The sequence below is a fragment of the Pelodiscus sinensis genome, chromosome 4, assembly GCF_049634645.1.
Source record: "Pelodiscus sinensis isolate JC-2024 chromosome 4, ASM4963464v1, whole genome shotgun sequence".
NCBI classification, from domain to species: domain Eukaryota; kingdom Metazoa; phylum Chordata; order Testudines; family Trionychidae; genus Pelodiscus; species Pelodiscus sinensis.
In genome coordinates this window covers 88,094,742-88,110,815 of record NC_134714.1, presented here as the reverse complement: position 1 = coordinate 88,110,815, position 16,074 = coordinate 88,094,742, and the positions used below count along the sequence as shown (strand labels likewise).

Sequence of the window (16,074 nt, the reverse complement as noted above, 5' to 3'; positions counted from 1 at the left end):
TCAGTTTCAGCAGCAGCTGATTTGGGGATGCCTGGGGTTCTTAAGTTGAATCTGTATGTAAGTCAGAACTGGCGTCCAGATTTAGCCACTGTTGAAACTGATCGGTTTCAGCAGCGGCTGAATCTGGACGCCAGTTCTGACTTACATACAGATTCAACTTAGGGACTGTAGGTTTGTTCTTATCTTGTACGTAACCCGGGGACTGCCTGTATATATAAAAAAAAATCTTTAACCCAGTATCTTTGGACTTCTTTTTTTACTCAGTCCTCTAGCACAGTCTTGTTGTGAAAAGTATTTTTTCTTTGAGTGCTTGCTCATGTCAGTTCAGTCCTAGATGTGTGCGTACACCATGTGTACAGTTGCTGGAGATTTTTTTTCCCCTTATAGGTATCCATAGGGTTGACCCTCGTGCCCCTGGGAAACTCAAGCATATGCTCTGGTATAAGGGGCACTTCCAGACGGTTACTTGGAATGCTCTTCTTGCTTTTGCAAGGCTTCCCAAAAAGAGAAGCCTATCATGCAGAACGTTTTTCTGCCTGTTTTCTTTCTGAAGGCTCACAGCACCACTGAGTAATGGCAACTACATGTATTAGTTATTAGATGGGTGATTGCCTTCTATATAATAAAGAATAAACCTGTAAGACTAAGCAGCTTTTTGTAGTTGTGGAGCACAGGATGAAAGGACTACCAGTGTCATCCCAGATAATCTTGTCTTGGATAACTGCCTCCATCCATGCTTGCCATGATCAGGCAAAAGTTCTGCTTCCAGCTATCAAGATGGCTCATTCCACAAGAGCCCAAGCTTCATCAGTAGCATTCCTTGTGACCAATCCAGGACATCTGCAGGGCCATGACGTGGTCATCAGTTCATACTTTCATATCCCACTTTATGTCATATGCCATCGCCAGCAGGCCTGTGACGATGCTAGTTTCAGGAGAGCAGTGTTGCAGACAGCATGTCTGTGAACTCTCAAACCCACCTCTAAAGTTGCTGCTTGTGTGTCACCTCACATGGAATTGATATAAATAAACACTTCAAGAAAAATCAGTACTAACTTTTAGTAACAATTGTTCTCTGAGATGTGTTGCTCATATCCATTCCATGACCTCCTCTCCTTATCCTTCCGAGTTACTTAGTAAGTGACAACCTTTATACCAGTGCATGTGCTCAAGACTCCGGGGGGCGCTAGGACCAGCCCTATGGCTACCACTAAGGTAAAAAACTCCAACTAGCACAGGATTGACACAAGCAACACATCTTGAAAAATAACAATCACAGAAGGTTATTAACCATTTTATTAAAACCTTTTTAAACTAATTTTACATCTAGTTCATCAGCAGAGTAACTGTCATTCAAGTTCAAAGCTTACTGGGGTCAGACACATAACTGTGCTTTAAAAATCTCCACCAGAGCTCGTCAGTCAAAGACAAAGTCATGAGAATAGGAAACAGCAGTTAGAGTAATTAGCCCAGAAAGATGTTTTATTTTTGGATGTTTATTCACCAGTATAATTTCCCCAAAACTCTTGTTAGTATTGAAAAGTCTACCGTGAATTTGGCTGTCAAAATGAGATGGAAGGTAGAGGAGGAAACTAAAATGCATTATACTACTTCAGAAAAAAAGTCAATCCACCTCCCCCCCGAGAAATGGTGTGTTCAACATCCAGTCAAAGTAAGTTATATTGTTAGGGTGTGAAACTGATGATGTTGAAGTTTGAATTTAAGGAATAAGCCAAAAATCATCAAAATATGATACAAAAGTTAATGGAAATTTTACTTACTCTGAATGGTTTTTATATCCCCTTTTTGGTATGAGCATTGATTAAATGTAAAGTGGCAAACTTCAACTCAACACTTTCATTAGCATATTTTTCCCAACTAAAAAGTACCAGTTAGAAATTGCTCTGCTTTCCATTTTTAAACATACTAAATACTAATGTGAAGTGCAGGGAAAGGCATTGTTTAGTGTTTCTTTACCTTTTGGTATGAGTAAATCACATTTAATAATTCTTATTTTTTAAAAACAGACCCTAGCATATGGCGATATGAACCATGAGTGGATTGGCAATGAGTGGCTCCCCAGTTTGGGGCTCCCTCAATATCGCAGTTACTTCATGGAATGTCTTGTTGATGCTAGAATGCTAGATCATTTGACTAAGAAAGATCTCCGGGGACAACTTAAGATGGTAGACAGTTTTCACAGGTAAATACACTCAAGGCAATCTTCATAATATTCTTTTTAAAGTATTCTAGCTTGTTATCCCTAAATATGTTTTTCTTTTTAAACAGAAACAGTTTCCAGTGTGGTATAATGTGTTTACGAAAATTAAATTATGACCGAAAAGAACTTGAAAGAAGAAGAGAAGAAAGCCAGAATGAAATAAAAGGTTAACTATTTCTGCTTGGCTTCACTTTAGATTTTAAAATCTTCACAGTAAGATGCCTCAAAATTGCATTACTTTAAAGTGAAAGGTTTATTTCATGGTGTCACAGAAGTGCCATATGCAAGAGACCTGTTAGTAGGGCCCTGTATAGTCGTCAAATCCCTGGCTACAGGATATGTCATAGAACCCACTGTAGAACAATTGTGCTGTGTAATAAGCTTTTATTTAATTTTTTTCTAGCCCTTAGTTCTGAAGAAAATTTTCCAAGTATGAATGAAATAGTTTGTTTTATTTAAGAAGACATCTCTGAGTAGACAGCTGTCTCAATTTTTTCAGTACCTCTAAAGACTATAGTTATCTGATAGTTTGTGAATATTAACCATTTTGTTAGTATTTTTTTGTGTGTGAAAAAGTCAAGTTAATTTGTGTTTAATATGTGGATACTGAATAGGGAATGGAGATAGTGGAGAAGCAAGAGTAGGAATTCAGGCCGTCATCTTTCTGCCTGTATTCCCAAGGGAAAAGAAAGATCAAGTGTAAGTAGTGAGCTATGGGGAACATTTTTAAAGATTTGATATAACCCATCAATATATGGAATTGCCCCTGCTCTCCAAGAATAGGAATGACCAGCCATTAAAGGAGTTTATGGGATGAAAAGTTCTCTGCCCATGCAAGTGCCAGGCTAAAAGTAAAGTCAATGCAGTCTGAGGATTACACCGACTACTCCATCCATATTTCCTCAGAGGCAGGGAAGAGGCTGGGCTGTATCCCCCACTTCTTCACATTCATCCATAAAGCAGGACAGGGTGCTGTACCACTGAGCACCGTCTCTCTTTGCTCTGTGGAGCACAAGTAATTTCGTGCTGTCAGTACAAAACATCTATTGTATATTGAAAATAAAATAAATATAAAATTAAATAACCTTAAATATTTGATACATATTTAAAGCAGATTTATTGGTTCCATATCACCAGCTGCTTTGGCCTATGCCTAAACCCCTAAATGATACAGCTGAGCCCCGTGCCAACATAATATAGAAGAGCAAGAACAACATAAGAACGGCCATACTTCGTCAGACCAAAAGTCCATCTAGCTCAGTATCCTGTCTGCCAACAGTGGCCAATACCAGATGCCCCAGAGGTAGGGAACACAACAGGTAATCCTCACGTGATCCCTCACCTGTCACCCACCTCCAGAGAAACAGAGGTTAGGGACACCATTCTTACCCATCCTGGCTAATAGCCATTGATGGACCTAATCTCCTTGAATCTATTTAGCTCTTTTTTGAACCCTGTTAAAATTCTAGCCTCCACTGCATCCTCTGTCTGGCAAGGAGTTCCACAGTTTTGACTGTGCTGAAATCTGTAGTTATTTGAATAGATATTTTGTTATGAAGTTTTATATAGCATATTTGTTTTTTTTTCTCTTTTAGATGTTCTTGTCTGGAGCAATGACAGAATGATCCGCTGGGTACTGTCAGTTGGTCTTAAAGAATATGCAAATAACCTTATAGAAAGTGGAGTTCATGGTGCACTTGTGGCCTTAGAAGAAACTTTTGATTTCAGTGCTTTAGCTCTATTATTACAAATACCTACTCAAAACACGCAGGTAATAACTATAATAACTGCATGTCTAATGATTTTTCTTAGCCATTTTAATAAACTCATAGTATCTAATTTTTGGTAACCATGTAGTTGTCATAGTCAATTGTAAAAATTTTAAAAATTAAGTTATCTATAGTGTGTTTTCTATCATAGACTTGAAAACATACCACAAAAAACCTCATCTTTTCCATAAGTTCTAACGCGTTCTAATTAATTTATTTGTCTTTTAGTTTGTTTTTTCACAGCCCATTTTCTCCCTGAATTGGCCTATCCTTTATTTGTCTCTGGTAATACCCAGAGTGCTCTGTAAATACAAAGAAAAATCACCGTTTTCACTGTGAAGTCATTAACTTTGAGTTTTACATCATTAATTTACATAACTCATGTAAGGTTATAACTGGATTGAAATCCCCTTTTAAATGTGTTATTGCAACTTAGCAAGTACTAAATCAATGCTATATTATGTGTTACCATATAGTCATTTTAGAATGTGTACATAGGAAATAGTTTTTTAAATTTACTATCAAATCTTGTGGTTTGTTAGCCTTTTTGAGACTCTTTGATGCCTCTTTTTATTTTAGGCTCGTGCTGTTTTGGAGAGGGAATTTAATAACCTTCTTGTTATGGGCACTGACAGGAGATTTGATGAAGTGAGTTTTGATTTGTTTCGCTTTGCATTAAGTAGAATCTGTGTTCAACCTATTAAAATACAAGAATTTGGATTGGATAAGTCTCTTTAAACAATTACTATACAGAGAATAGTTTTTAAAGTGAAATCTTAACTTGTGTTTTCTTATCTTTGTGAGTTACTGTATGTGTTTTTTGGGTATTTAGACAGTATTATTCTGATCCTTAACTTGTGAGGTACTCAGCAAATTTGGGTTTCCTAGAACATGTAACCAGAGTTAGTGCTAGAAAATGCCTTTTTGTCTGAATCATCTGTCTTCCTAAAATGTAAAGAAGTGAGGAACTCTACTGACATACACTTAACAAGGTATAATTTACATAGGTGTTGTGTAAGCTTTCACCACGTAGCTCTGCCAGTGTACCTTAGCCCTAATCTGCAGCACTCCTATTCTAATTCTGGACTTCTCTTGAGTAGGTAGTTGGCTTTATAAGTTGTAAAATGTAATTTTAAGATAAAATCTCCAAATTCTCATATACTTTTGTATTCTTGTCCAATGTATGAATTGAATGCCATTTTTAAAGGACATCCTAAGATAGATAGGATGTTCTTAAGTAATATAGGTGAAAATGGTGTGTTTCAATGCTGCTCATTACTCAAATGTTTTAAATAAGTCTTGCTGTATCATGCTAATGTAGTTATTTGTATTAAGAAGTGATGCTTTGCATAACACTTGTATTTTCAGGTGCTTATAAAACATGGACCTAGAGTAGAATGCCACAGTTGTTAAATGAAAAGTTAAAAGTAATATTATGGAAGCGGAAATAAAACTAAAACTAGTAGCAATAATAGGCAGGCATGAAGCTGGAGATTAAAGACAAATTTAAGGTGGTTGGTTTTTTTTTTCCCCCCCAAGTGGCATCACTGGGCTATTAAATATTGAAGAGTATGTGTTGATTTGAACATCTCTATTGCTGATGTGCTATGATGTATAGTGCAAAGTGCATTCTGTAGGCAAGAGAGCAGACAAGAATGTAGATTTGTTGATGTACTGTGGTGAAGAAAGAACACGTGTACTTTTTATTATGGAACTTCTTATACCGTAACTGAACTTATGAAGTGGTTTTATGAACATTTAAAACCTCTCAGAGTAAATAATTTCCTCAGTTCACATGTAACAATATTTAGCTAACACTCTTATCAAAAGAAATAGGATGATGATCTGATGACTTTCAGTGAAGAAATGCATGACTTTAGAGTTAGGAAGAAAAAGTTACTTCAAGAAGAGAGCTAGTCACAGAGAAACGACATTTTATTGCTCACTGTGGCTTTTAGTATTCTTTTTTCTAGTCCTATTTTTAGCAAGTGGGATCCATTTAATTTTTATCTAAATAGTTCAGCATCGCCAATCTGTAAATTGCTTTTTTTCTAGTACCCAGCACTTTAGAGTAACTTATGACTTGCCTTTTTTTATTTTACTAGAGTGGTAATGGGTGAAACTGGAACTTTCTGATGCCTTTATAAAGAACAATTTAAAGGAAACTTTCTTCTTTTTAAGGCTGTGCCCCATGCCATTCCTTTTTCCGAAGTCCAGTGTGTGTGTGTGTGTGTGTGTGTGTGCGCCCCTCCTTTTAATCCCAGATATCCAATCTATATACTGTTGTAAGGCTGTTGCCTTTTTAGTTATCAAGTGCACCCCATACTGTTAGGCAGTGCTTGTCAGATCTTGTAAGTAGGATAATATCTGTTTTATACTTTGGATACGACCTTAATGGAAAGCCTCAAGTGTTACAGTAGCGGTAAAGGCATTTCAGTAAGTGACACTGTTTCAGTATTTAACTGATGACTCCTCACAGTGTTAGGGACACTGGCGATGAAGGTGTTAACTTTCTTCTGGAAAATGAAGACCTAGAATCTTTCCACTTGCAGTTAATAGAGAGATGGCACTTTTTGAAAGTAGTGCAGTTGAACCCCAATTTCCTGTCCAAATTCAAACTTGTATAATAGCCTCTCCCTATACATATAAAAAAAAATTTCCTGCAGGATGACAGAGTGACTTCATCACATCACAGCGTTCACAGGCTGGGGGGTAGGCATAGGTGGGTAAAGCCCAGTTCCCAGCCCTGCCCTTGGAGCCCACTACCAGCCCTGCCCTCTTTGGCAGCCACGTAGAAAGCCAGGGCTGGTGTGCCAAAGCCTCGGCCTTCCCTGGCCACCAGGGCAGAACCAGGGCTGGTGCACCTCAGCCTGGCCCTCCCCAGATGTAAGGGGCGGAGCTGGGGCTGGTACATCTCAGGCCAGGGAGAGGGAGAGCCAGTGCTGGCGGCACTTCCAGTGAAGGAGAGGGAGATCAGGGGCCGGGGCTGGTGTGGTTTTTCCCCGGTGGCTGGGAGGAGATCTGGGGTTGCCTACCCCCAGAGAGAGGGGGGTTTGTGAGCAGGTGGCACAGCCCCCAGCATATTGTATAATCATGCAGAATGTCCTGCCAGAAATGGCTACATGTAACCAGTAGGCTAGTCATACTTTTTTAATCTTTCTGGCAAGCTGGCATAATTCATAGTGAAAGGATCATGTAAAAATTTATTTCTTCCTCCTGTTACTTAGACATATTTAAAGTACATTCCAAAAGACACATTAATAAATTCTTTTAATTAATTAAATTGAAGAATTCATTTTTTGAGATTTTTGTGGTACACTTCTAAGGCTGAGTCTATACTTTATGCCTCCAGTGGCAGTGTGCAGTATACATGTAGTTTCATACCACAGCCAAAAACAGGCTGAGACCATGCTTTGATATATAGCCACATGTCCATAAAAGGCTCTGGCAATGCGGCTTTCCCACCTTGCCTCTCCCCTACAAGAACCTTTACCTTTGATGTGGAAATATGGGGAGCTGCTGGAATCTTTTCTGTGGCAAAGAAAGACTTGGTAGGGAGAGGCAGGAAAAGGGGGAGCTGTTCCCAGTTTCTTCCTCTTGTCAGAGCCTTCTCCTGGCTCAGGGCATCTCTTCCTGCAGAGGTCAAAAGCTCCTGCAGGAGGACGCTACATTATTAAAAATAGCAGTGTAGATGAGGTGTGGCTTGGGTGAGCATAAAGCATTTAGAGTATGTACTTGCATACATGCCCACACTATAAAAGTACATCTTTATTCTGGTTGCTTTAGCTAAGCCATACCAGCTATTCTCTCCTAGGAGGACTATGCAGGTATATATTCTACATGCCATCTAAAGAAATCTGTAAAATACTTGCGAGGAGAAAGGGAACATATAGTAGTCATAAGAAAGCTTTGTGCTGTCTTATCTAGTGCAGCTTCGGGGCCTCTACCATAATTTAGACAACACCTGCGGGGGGTGGGGGGGGTGAGGTGGTGTCTGTCTAACTTGCTTCTGCAGGCTGTACTGTAGGCTGCTGCACTGCCTAGTTGGAATCTCTGCCATGCTCTGTGATGAGGCCCCACCCTAACATGCCCCTCCTAGCCTTAATTTACCCAGTAAGCTACAGCTTGAGAGGAGTCACAGGAAAGCACCTTTACTGTCTTCCACGGTAACTACCACAAAATCTTCCCACATTATAAAAAGAGCATTTATAACACTTTTATGCCACTCTGGCCTTTTTTTCTGCAGCAGCACCTGGGACAGAGCATGTGGGGATCTTGCCTTAGGGATTGACATTTGCATCCATGTAACTATAAATCCAAAAGAAATTGAGTTAAATATTTTTAGATAAAAATTAACATTTAACCAGATTAGTTATAGAGGGGTGTGATAATATAAACAAAATACACTATTTTTCCTACTGAATATTGTATTTCACAGCCAAGGCTCCAGCTGTCATGTTAGTATGTCCAGTGTTACTCTTGTGAATTAAAAAACATAATTTCTTAAACTAGGGACTGGAAGGGAAAGGGAAATAGTTCAATTTGTGGATGTGCTCTGATCCCCATATCCCTGTGCAAAGGTTCTAAATCACTTAAAAATTAAACACAATACAGAGGTTAGAGAGGTACTGTAGTACTATTAAGGTTTTATATTCATTTCATTCATTAGTCAGTCCTTTCCTCTAATATTAGTGTCCTTGTGCTATATTTCAATATAGATACTCCAGCAAAAGAAGAATTTAAGAGGCCAAAGGGGTTATTTAAAGTTAATTTATAATTGATGGTTAATGTTCCCAAAACAGATGTGTTCTTGTTTTCTCTTACAGTGAGAAGTAAATGGAAGAGGTATTAGATAATATGGCATTTGTGAATTATCTTAAATCCTAAATTGCAAATATACACTAACGTGCATTTTAATTAAAGATAGGAAGCCACATCAGTTTTTCCCGAGAAATACTAAGCACCTTGACATCTACAGACTCTTGGGGTGTGTCTAGACTACCTAGTTTTGTCGACAAAAGTGGACTTTTGTCGACAAAACTATACCAGCGTCTACACTACCGCTGAGTTCTGTCGACATAACGTCGACAGAACTCAGCAGTTTTGTCGACGCTGGTATACCTCATTTGACGAGGCATAACACCTTATGTCAACCAAACTCTGTCGACAGAAGGTATTATTGCCTGTAACATTGCGTCCAGACTACGGAGTTCTGTCGACAAAGCAGCTTGCTTTGTGACAGAACTCAATGTGTCTGGACGCTCTTCGTCGACGAAAGTTTTGTCGACAGTATCTGTAGACAAAACTTCCGTCGACAAAACGCGGTAGTCTAGACGTACCCTTGGAGTTGTGGGGGAAGATATTGACACTACCAGGGGTGAAAGTAACTTACAGTTCTTACAGGTACTATCCTATCACAACCACCGCCCTCCCCTTTGGTGGGGCTAGCGGCGGGGAGATGTGGCCATACAGCAGTATCTGTAAGAAATGTAGGTGTGGGGTGGAGTGCAAGGTGCTCAGAGCAGAGGGTTTGGATGTGTTGGGGGATACAGGCATTAGGGCTGGGTACGTGATATGCAGGAGTCAAAGCTGAGGTATATGAGAGACTCGGGTAGGGATATATCAGGAGGGGAACAGGGCAGAGAGTTGTGGTGTGGGGGAGTGCAGAAGTCAAGGTTGGGATATATGAGGAGGGAGCTCGGGGCAGGGGGTACGAAGAGAGGGACAGGACAGGGACTGGGTGAGTGCAGTGGGTAAGGTTCCCATTTCAGAGATGGGGGGAGGAGGAGCTGCAGCCCCATTTATCCATCACTGAGTGGCTTTTTTTTCTTCTTTTTGATGACTAGGAAGTGAGGCAAAGTACACAGCCTGTGTCCTCCTTCTGCCCTCCCCTGGACAGCCAGGAGTGGGAGTAGGCTGTGAACTTTTCCTCATTCCCTAGTCAGCAGAAAGGAAAAAAAAACCCACTCAGCCACTGGGGTAAGTGTGGCTGCAGCTCCCCCCACCCCCTAAAACTGTGGCAGGAGGCTCCAGACTGGAGCAGTTCCAGACAGCCCCCTACCAGCCCCTCTAATCTGCCAGGCTGCCTGCTTCTAGCATGGCAGCCTGCAGGAAGCCAGGAGTTGGGCTGGGAGTGTCCCGCCCATCCTCTTGCAGCTAAGTAACCTAGTCAGCTAGTTTCTTGCTGGAGCACCTCACCAGGGTGCACCAGCTTACGTTCACCCTGGACTGCTCTAAATTTAATTTATGGCAAGTAATCCTGTTTTTAGAATTACTAATGATGCTGATCAATCTGACAGGATGATGATAAAAGCTTTAGACGAGCACCTTCGTGGAGAAAGAAGTTTAGACCAAAGGACATAAGAGGCTTAGCTGCTGGATCTGCAGAGACTCTTCCTGCAAACTTCAGAGTTACCGCCTCAATGTCTTCACCTTCTATGCAGCCAAAGAAGATGCAAATTGATGGTACGCAAACTTATGTTGCAGTTTTATAAGCATGAACTTTTTTACTTGAGCTTATAGCTAAATTAAGTACCTACAGTTTGAACTTGTCTAGCCCAGCACCCTGGGGACCTGACAGGTGCCAAACCAGAGAATTAACCAAACCAAGGGAGGTTCGGCCAATTCTCAGCATTACCAACATTTCAGCTGCTAATGGGCTCTTAGCTCTAATTAATCCCTAAATGTATTCTAAATAACAGCACAGAATACTGAGATAGGATTGGTGGTTGTAAAACTTTATGGGACCACAGGAAACTTGGCCAAACCCAAGATAAGTGGACATTTGGCTAACTAAAATCATACTGGACCATGGATGTTGCCGGACTAGAGGTTCAACCTGTAGAATCTTTTTCTCTTAATCTGCATAAAAGCATCTGCCTTGTGCATGTTACTTTTGAAATACAAAATTTTATACACATAGGTTTATTTTTGTCATAACTTGTGTGTGAGCTTTCTACCAGACATGTAGTTCATTTTCAGTTTTATTGTTCTCTGGGAAAAGATTAAATCTTTCTATTAGGAAATACTTTGTTTCTGTATTTGTGACTATGGAAATAAGATGGCATTCCACTAAAACTTAGTGATATTTTCTTATATTGTAAAAAGGGGGCAATAGCTGTATATTTCTAATTTAGTATTAATAAGAGCACAAGTAAAGCCTAAATGTAAGGCAGTGCAGTAATGTGCATTGATAAGCTTTACTGGAAAACAAAAATAAAAGTAGGAAATTTCATCTAAAAAAATCCTTGAGGCTTTTTATACATCATAATGTAGTAGTAAAAGTCACTAGGTTTTTTTTGGTTTGGGTTTGTTTTTTTGCTTTATCAATCACTTAATGTATCTTACAAATGCATTCAGTACTTAAGTTACAATACAGTTTTCCCGCTGGTGTGGACTTTAGAAAGAACCATGTGTATATGCTTGAGAGCAGAATTTGGCCAGATAATAAAAAAAAAATTAAAAATATGATTTTTGTCAGTATGGTAAGCTTTCTGTTTGATTTTGGTTTTATAATGCCCAGATAAAAACCAGTGCTTGCCAAATGGAAATTTTCATTTGTGATGGAATTTACTAGACAATTAATTTGAGAAATTCCTTTGTTCCAATTTGGACCAACTTGGTGGTGTACCTATTTATTTTAAACATTTTAACTAAATAAATGAAGTTTGAGAAACATGTCTATATTACACATAAATATTAAGAATGTTAATGGGATAATTAAAATTGTAAATATTACTCTGTGTAAAATATCCAGTCCAGAAATTCTCTGCACCATAAAATGTTTAATTTGATTTAAATACAAAATATTACACGTACACATTCTAAAAATTCAAGTTTTCTTCTCCATGTGCAAAAGCTGAGAGAAATCTTATAAAGAAGAATGTTAATAGTCAGCGTTTGACAAATCCCGGCGAGAGCTACTCACCAGCCCTGCACCACGCATGCACCAGACCGTCACTGCAAGTGCGCGCAGTGCCAGTGAACGGGGCGCATGGAGCGACCGACTGAAATCTACTCACCCCAGACGAGTAGATTCAGCGGTTTGTCCAGCCCTGTTAATAGTTGTACTTCTAGAAACAATGATTCACTTCTGTCTTTTACAGTTCTCTAGCTTGAATGAGTATTGTTTTATTAGGAACTTTTTGATAAACTAAGCACTGAAATTGGAACTAGGAAATAGATGAATTTAAGGAGATTTTAAATTCTGCTTTCCTAATTTGTTGTACCTTTAGTTGAGCATGTACAATAGCTGTAATCATATTGCTGTGTGACTTTTTTTTTGAAGACTAACTGCATGCTGTGTTCTGCATGTCTTCCTTCTATGATTGTTGAAACAGGCAATGTATCAGGAACACAAAGACTGGATTCCAGTACAGTAAGGACTTACTCCTGTTAAAGGCGTCTGTTGGTGAGTAAGAAAAGATAGGTATAGCAGGAAAACAGGCCACTTTGTAGAATATACATTTTAAAATTTATACCAAATCCAAAAAATTAATATCTAAATGTAAAAAAGAGAAAGCCAATCAGTTTAAAATAGAAATATTGCATTGAGAATGTTAAGGTGGTTTCTTATTGCTAACACTATCAACTTTTACATAATATTATCCTAATTTTAAAGTTAGTTTGCATTTGCAAAGGAAAATAATTGGTAAATTGGATATTTTATTGTCTTTATGCTAGAAATTCAGGCCTTATCTACTTTGGTATTCTTTGAGGACATTGCAGGGTCAGCTGTTTTTATCTGTTCTTAGGTGGAATCCCACAATTCTCCCACTCTTAAGACAGCCTAGTGCTATAGCATGCTTGTACCAACCACAGTTCCTTGACAGGTCTGGCTAGGTTTGGCTACCTGTGGTGGTTCTTAAGGAGTAATCCTGTTGGTGCTTCACCTTAGGCAGTTGTGCACTCCTGTGCTTATAACTGGAAATTTGTAGTAGCAGTGCCTGTTTAGGTGGCACATACACTTTCCCTTTGTTGTGCTGCTTCACTGTGCAACCAATCCTTCCCACACCAGCTCCTCCTCTACTGCCCTCTGACAGAGAATATTTAGCAGTGCTTCTATTCTTTTAGAATAGTTACTTTAGTTATTTAGGGTAGTGATGGGTCTGTTACCCTCTGTGAGAGAGGGAAAATTCCTTTTTTTTTGTATGCAAAGACTGTTCTAGCAGATTGGGCGGAGGATGATTCTAAGGACATGAAGGTGATTCATCAACAATGCTGTGGGAAACAGAAAAAATGACAAAGCACTGGAAGATGTCTTGGTCACCCATTGCAGCTAAGGAAATACCTAGTCATAATTCTTTGTCCTGCTGGAATCTGGCTTCCATCCCCAAGACATTGGGTCTGCCTATGTCCAATGGCTTTCTCACTTAAAAAAACTTGTCGCACAGATTTTCTTACAACTCTCATCCCATTAACATCTTATCAGATCTCACCATCATTAACATTATATCATTAATCCAAATCCTGCAGCAATGGGGATGTGGCGAAGAGTGGAGATGACCACTGACAGTTGTAGCCATAATCAGTGTTCCCTCTAAGCTGCAGGGCAGCACAACTTTACAGGTGCTTTATCAGCCCTGCCCAGGCAGTCAGCTCTTGCATGGAGCCCTGAACTGGGCGGGTCTGATTGCATCAGCACAGCTTCATGGGTGATTACAGTTTAGATGGAACACTGGCCATAATCCTGCAGAGAACCATCTTTTGGACTAGTGGCCATTCAGCTCCATCCCTGGGGCAGTAGAGAAGTTTTGCAGCATTGTAGGTAACTGTGTATTTTGTTGTTAGGATAACCCTTCTCACCCTATTTTGTTGTTAGGATAACCCTTCTATTCCTTTTCACCAAAGGAAAAGGAATAGAAAAGGTACCCTAAACACTGTCGGCTTCATAGCATTTGACCAGACTACCATAGCTGGCAGATTATCCTACAGCACTGAAAAAACAATAAAGAGGAGAAGACTCATTTCAGGAGCCTGGAATGTCTACACAATTATGGTTCAAGGTGATACACAAAGGCCTGAGAGAAGAACAGCTCTTGTTTCTGTAGAACTTGCTGCAATGTCAGAATTACCAAACCCATGTGTGGTGCAGAATGCTGGGCGGGCCACAGATTGGTATTAGCAGTGCTTAAACTGCATATAGTCCCTTCACAGGCCCCAAACTTAATAGAACAGACTTCAACAGAGGAATGCGCAAGAACAGTAACTGTCAAGTGCAGTTGCAGCAGCCACTTGATAAGCTTTTCCATGCTTACTAATCACTGGCAACCCAACAGAAAAATGGAACCAGTACAAACATGTAATTGACGCAACTAAATCAGTGCTGGAGTCTAGAGTGTACACCAGGATTGATTTGATGAGAACAAGGATATTTCCAAATTCCTAAATGACAAGCATAAAGCATTTGTTGAATGGCAGAATGAATCCGTTCCAGCTCAAAGAAAGATACATTTATGTACCCGTAGAGCAAGGCCCAGTCTGAACTAAGGAGAATGCAGGATGAGTGATGGGAGAGGAAAGCTGTAGAAGTTCAGCATTCTACAGATATAAACAACACAAAGATGTTCTCTCAAGACCGTCTATGGACAATCTATGACAGCTCCCTTGAAGTCAGCAGATTGGACAAACGAGGGAATCATACAGAGATAGAATCATAGGACTGGAAGGGACCTCCAGAGGTCATCGAGTCCAGCCCCCCGCCCTCAAGGCAGGATCAAGCTCCGTCTAAACCATCCCTGACAGATGTCTATCTAACCTGTTTTTAAATATCTCCAGAGAGGGAGATTCCACCACCTCCCTTGGCAATTTATTCCAATATTTGACCACCCTGACAGTTAAGAATTTTTTCCTAATGTCCAATCTAAACCTCCCCTGCTGCACTTTAAGCCCATTACTCCTTGTCCTGTCCTCAGAAACCAAGAGGAACAAATTTTCGCCTTCCTTCTTGTGACACCCTTTTAGATATTTGAAAACCGCTATCATGTCCCCCCTTAATCTTCTTTTTTCCAAACTAAACAAGCCCAGTTCATGAAGCCTGGCTTCATAGGTCATGTTCTCTAAACCTTTAATCATTCTTGTCGCTCTTCTCTGTACCCTTTCCAATTTCTCCACATCTTTCTTGAAATGTGGTGCCCAGAACTGGACACAGTACTCCAGCTGAGGCCTAACTAGTGCAGAGTAGAGCGGCAGAATGACTTCACAAGTTTTGCTTACAACACACCCGGTGATACAACCTAGAATCATATTTGCTTTTTTTGCAACAGCATCACACTGTTGACTCATATTCAACTTGTGGTCCACTATGACCCCTAGATCCCTTTCCGCCATGCTCCTTCCTAGACAGTCGCTTCCCATCTTGTATGTATGGAACTGATTGTTCCTTCCTAAGTGGAGCACTTTGCATTTCTCTTTATTAAACCTCATCCTGTTTACCTCTGACCATTTCTCTAACTTGCTAAGGTCATTTTGAATTATGTCCCTATCCTCCAAAGAAGTTGCAACCCCACCCAGTTTGGTATCATCTGCAAACTTAATAAGCAAGCGTACTCTCTATCCCAATATCTACATCATTGATGAAGATATTGAACAGTACGGGTCCCAAAACAGACCCTTGAGGAACTCCACTTGTTATCCCTTTCCAGCAGGATTTAGAACCGTTAACAACAACTCTCTGACTACGGTTATCCAGCCAATTATGCACCCACCTTATCGTGGCCCTATCTAAGTTATATTTGCCTAGTTTATCAATAAGAATATCGTGCGAGACCGTATCAAATGCCTTACTAAAGTCTAGGTATATGACATCCACCGCTTCTCCCTTATCCACAAGGCTCGTTATCTTATCAAAGAAAGCTATCAGATTAGTTTGGCATGACTTGTTCTTCACAAACCCATGCTGGCTATTCCCTATCACTTTATTACCTTCCAAGTGTTTGCATATGATTTCCTTAATTACCTGCTCCATTATCTTCCCTGGGACAGACGTTAAACTGACCAGTCTGTAGTTTCCTGGGTTGTTCTTACTCCCCTTTTTATAGATGGGCACAATATTTGCCCTTTTCCAGTCTTCTGGAATCTCCCCTG

At 39.9% G+C, this 16,074-nt stretch overlaps 1 protein-coding gene across 6 annotated transcripts in view; it reads left to right on the top strand.

Annotated features, from left to right (window-relative positions):
- PPFIA1 (PPFI scaffold protein A1) overlaps positions 1 to 16,074 on the top strand; it is a 113,579-nt gene that overhangs the window by 81,301 nt on the left and 16,204 nt on the right. For 5 of the 6 annotated variants that reach the window (XM_075927705.1, XM_075927703.1, XM_014577505.2 and 2 more), the window contains 6 exons: positions 2,028 to 2,203; positions 2,290 to 2,387; positions 3,817 to 3,992; positions 4,570 to 4,638; positions 10,290 to 10,455; positions 12,330 to 12,400. In XM_075927705.1, coding sequence (XP_075783820.1) covers positions 2,028 to 2,203; positions 2,290 to 2,387; positions 3,817 to 3,992; positions 4,570 to 4,638; positions 10,290 to 10,455; positions 12,330 to 12,388 — 744 coding nt within the window. In that variant the 3' untranslated portion in view covers positions 12,389 to 12,400. The remainder of the gene's footprint in view (positions 1 to 2,027; positions 2,204 to 2,289; positions 2,388 to 3,816; positions 3,993 to 4,569; positions 4,639 to 10,289; positions 10,456 to 12,329; positions 12,401 to 16,074) is intronic. The other variant, XM_075927702.1, reaches the window with a different exon arrangement.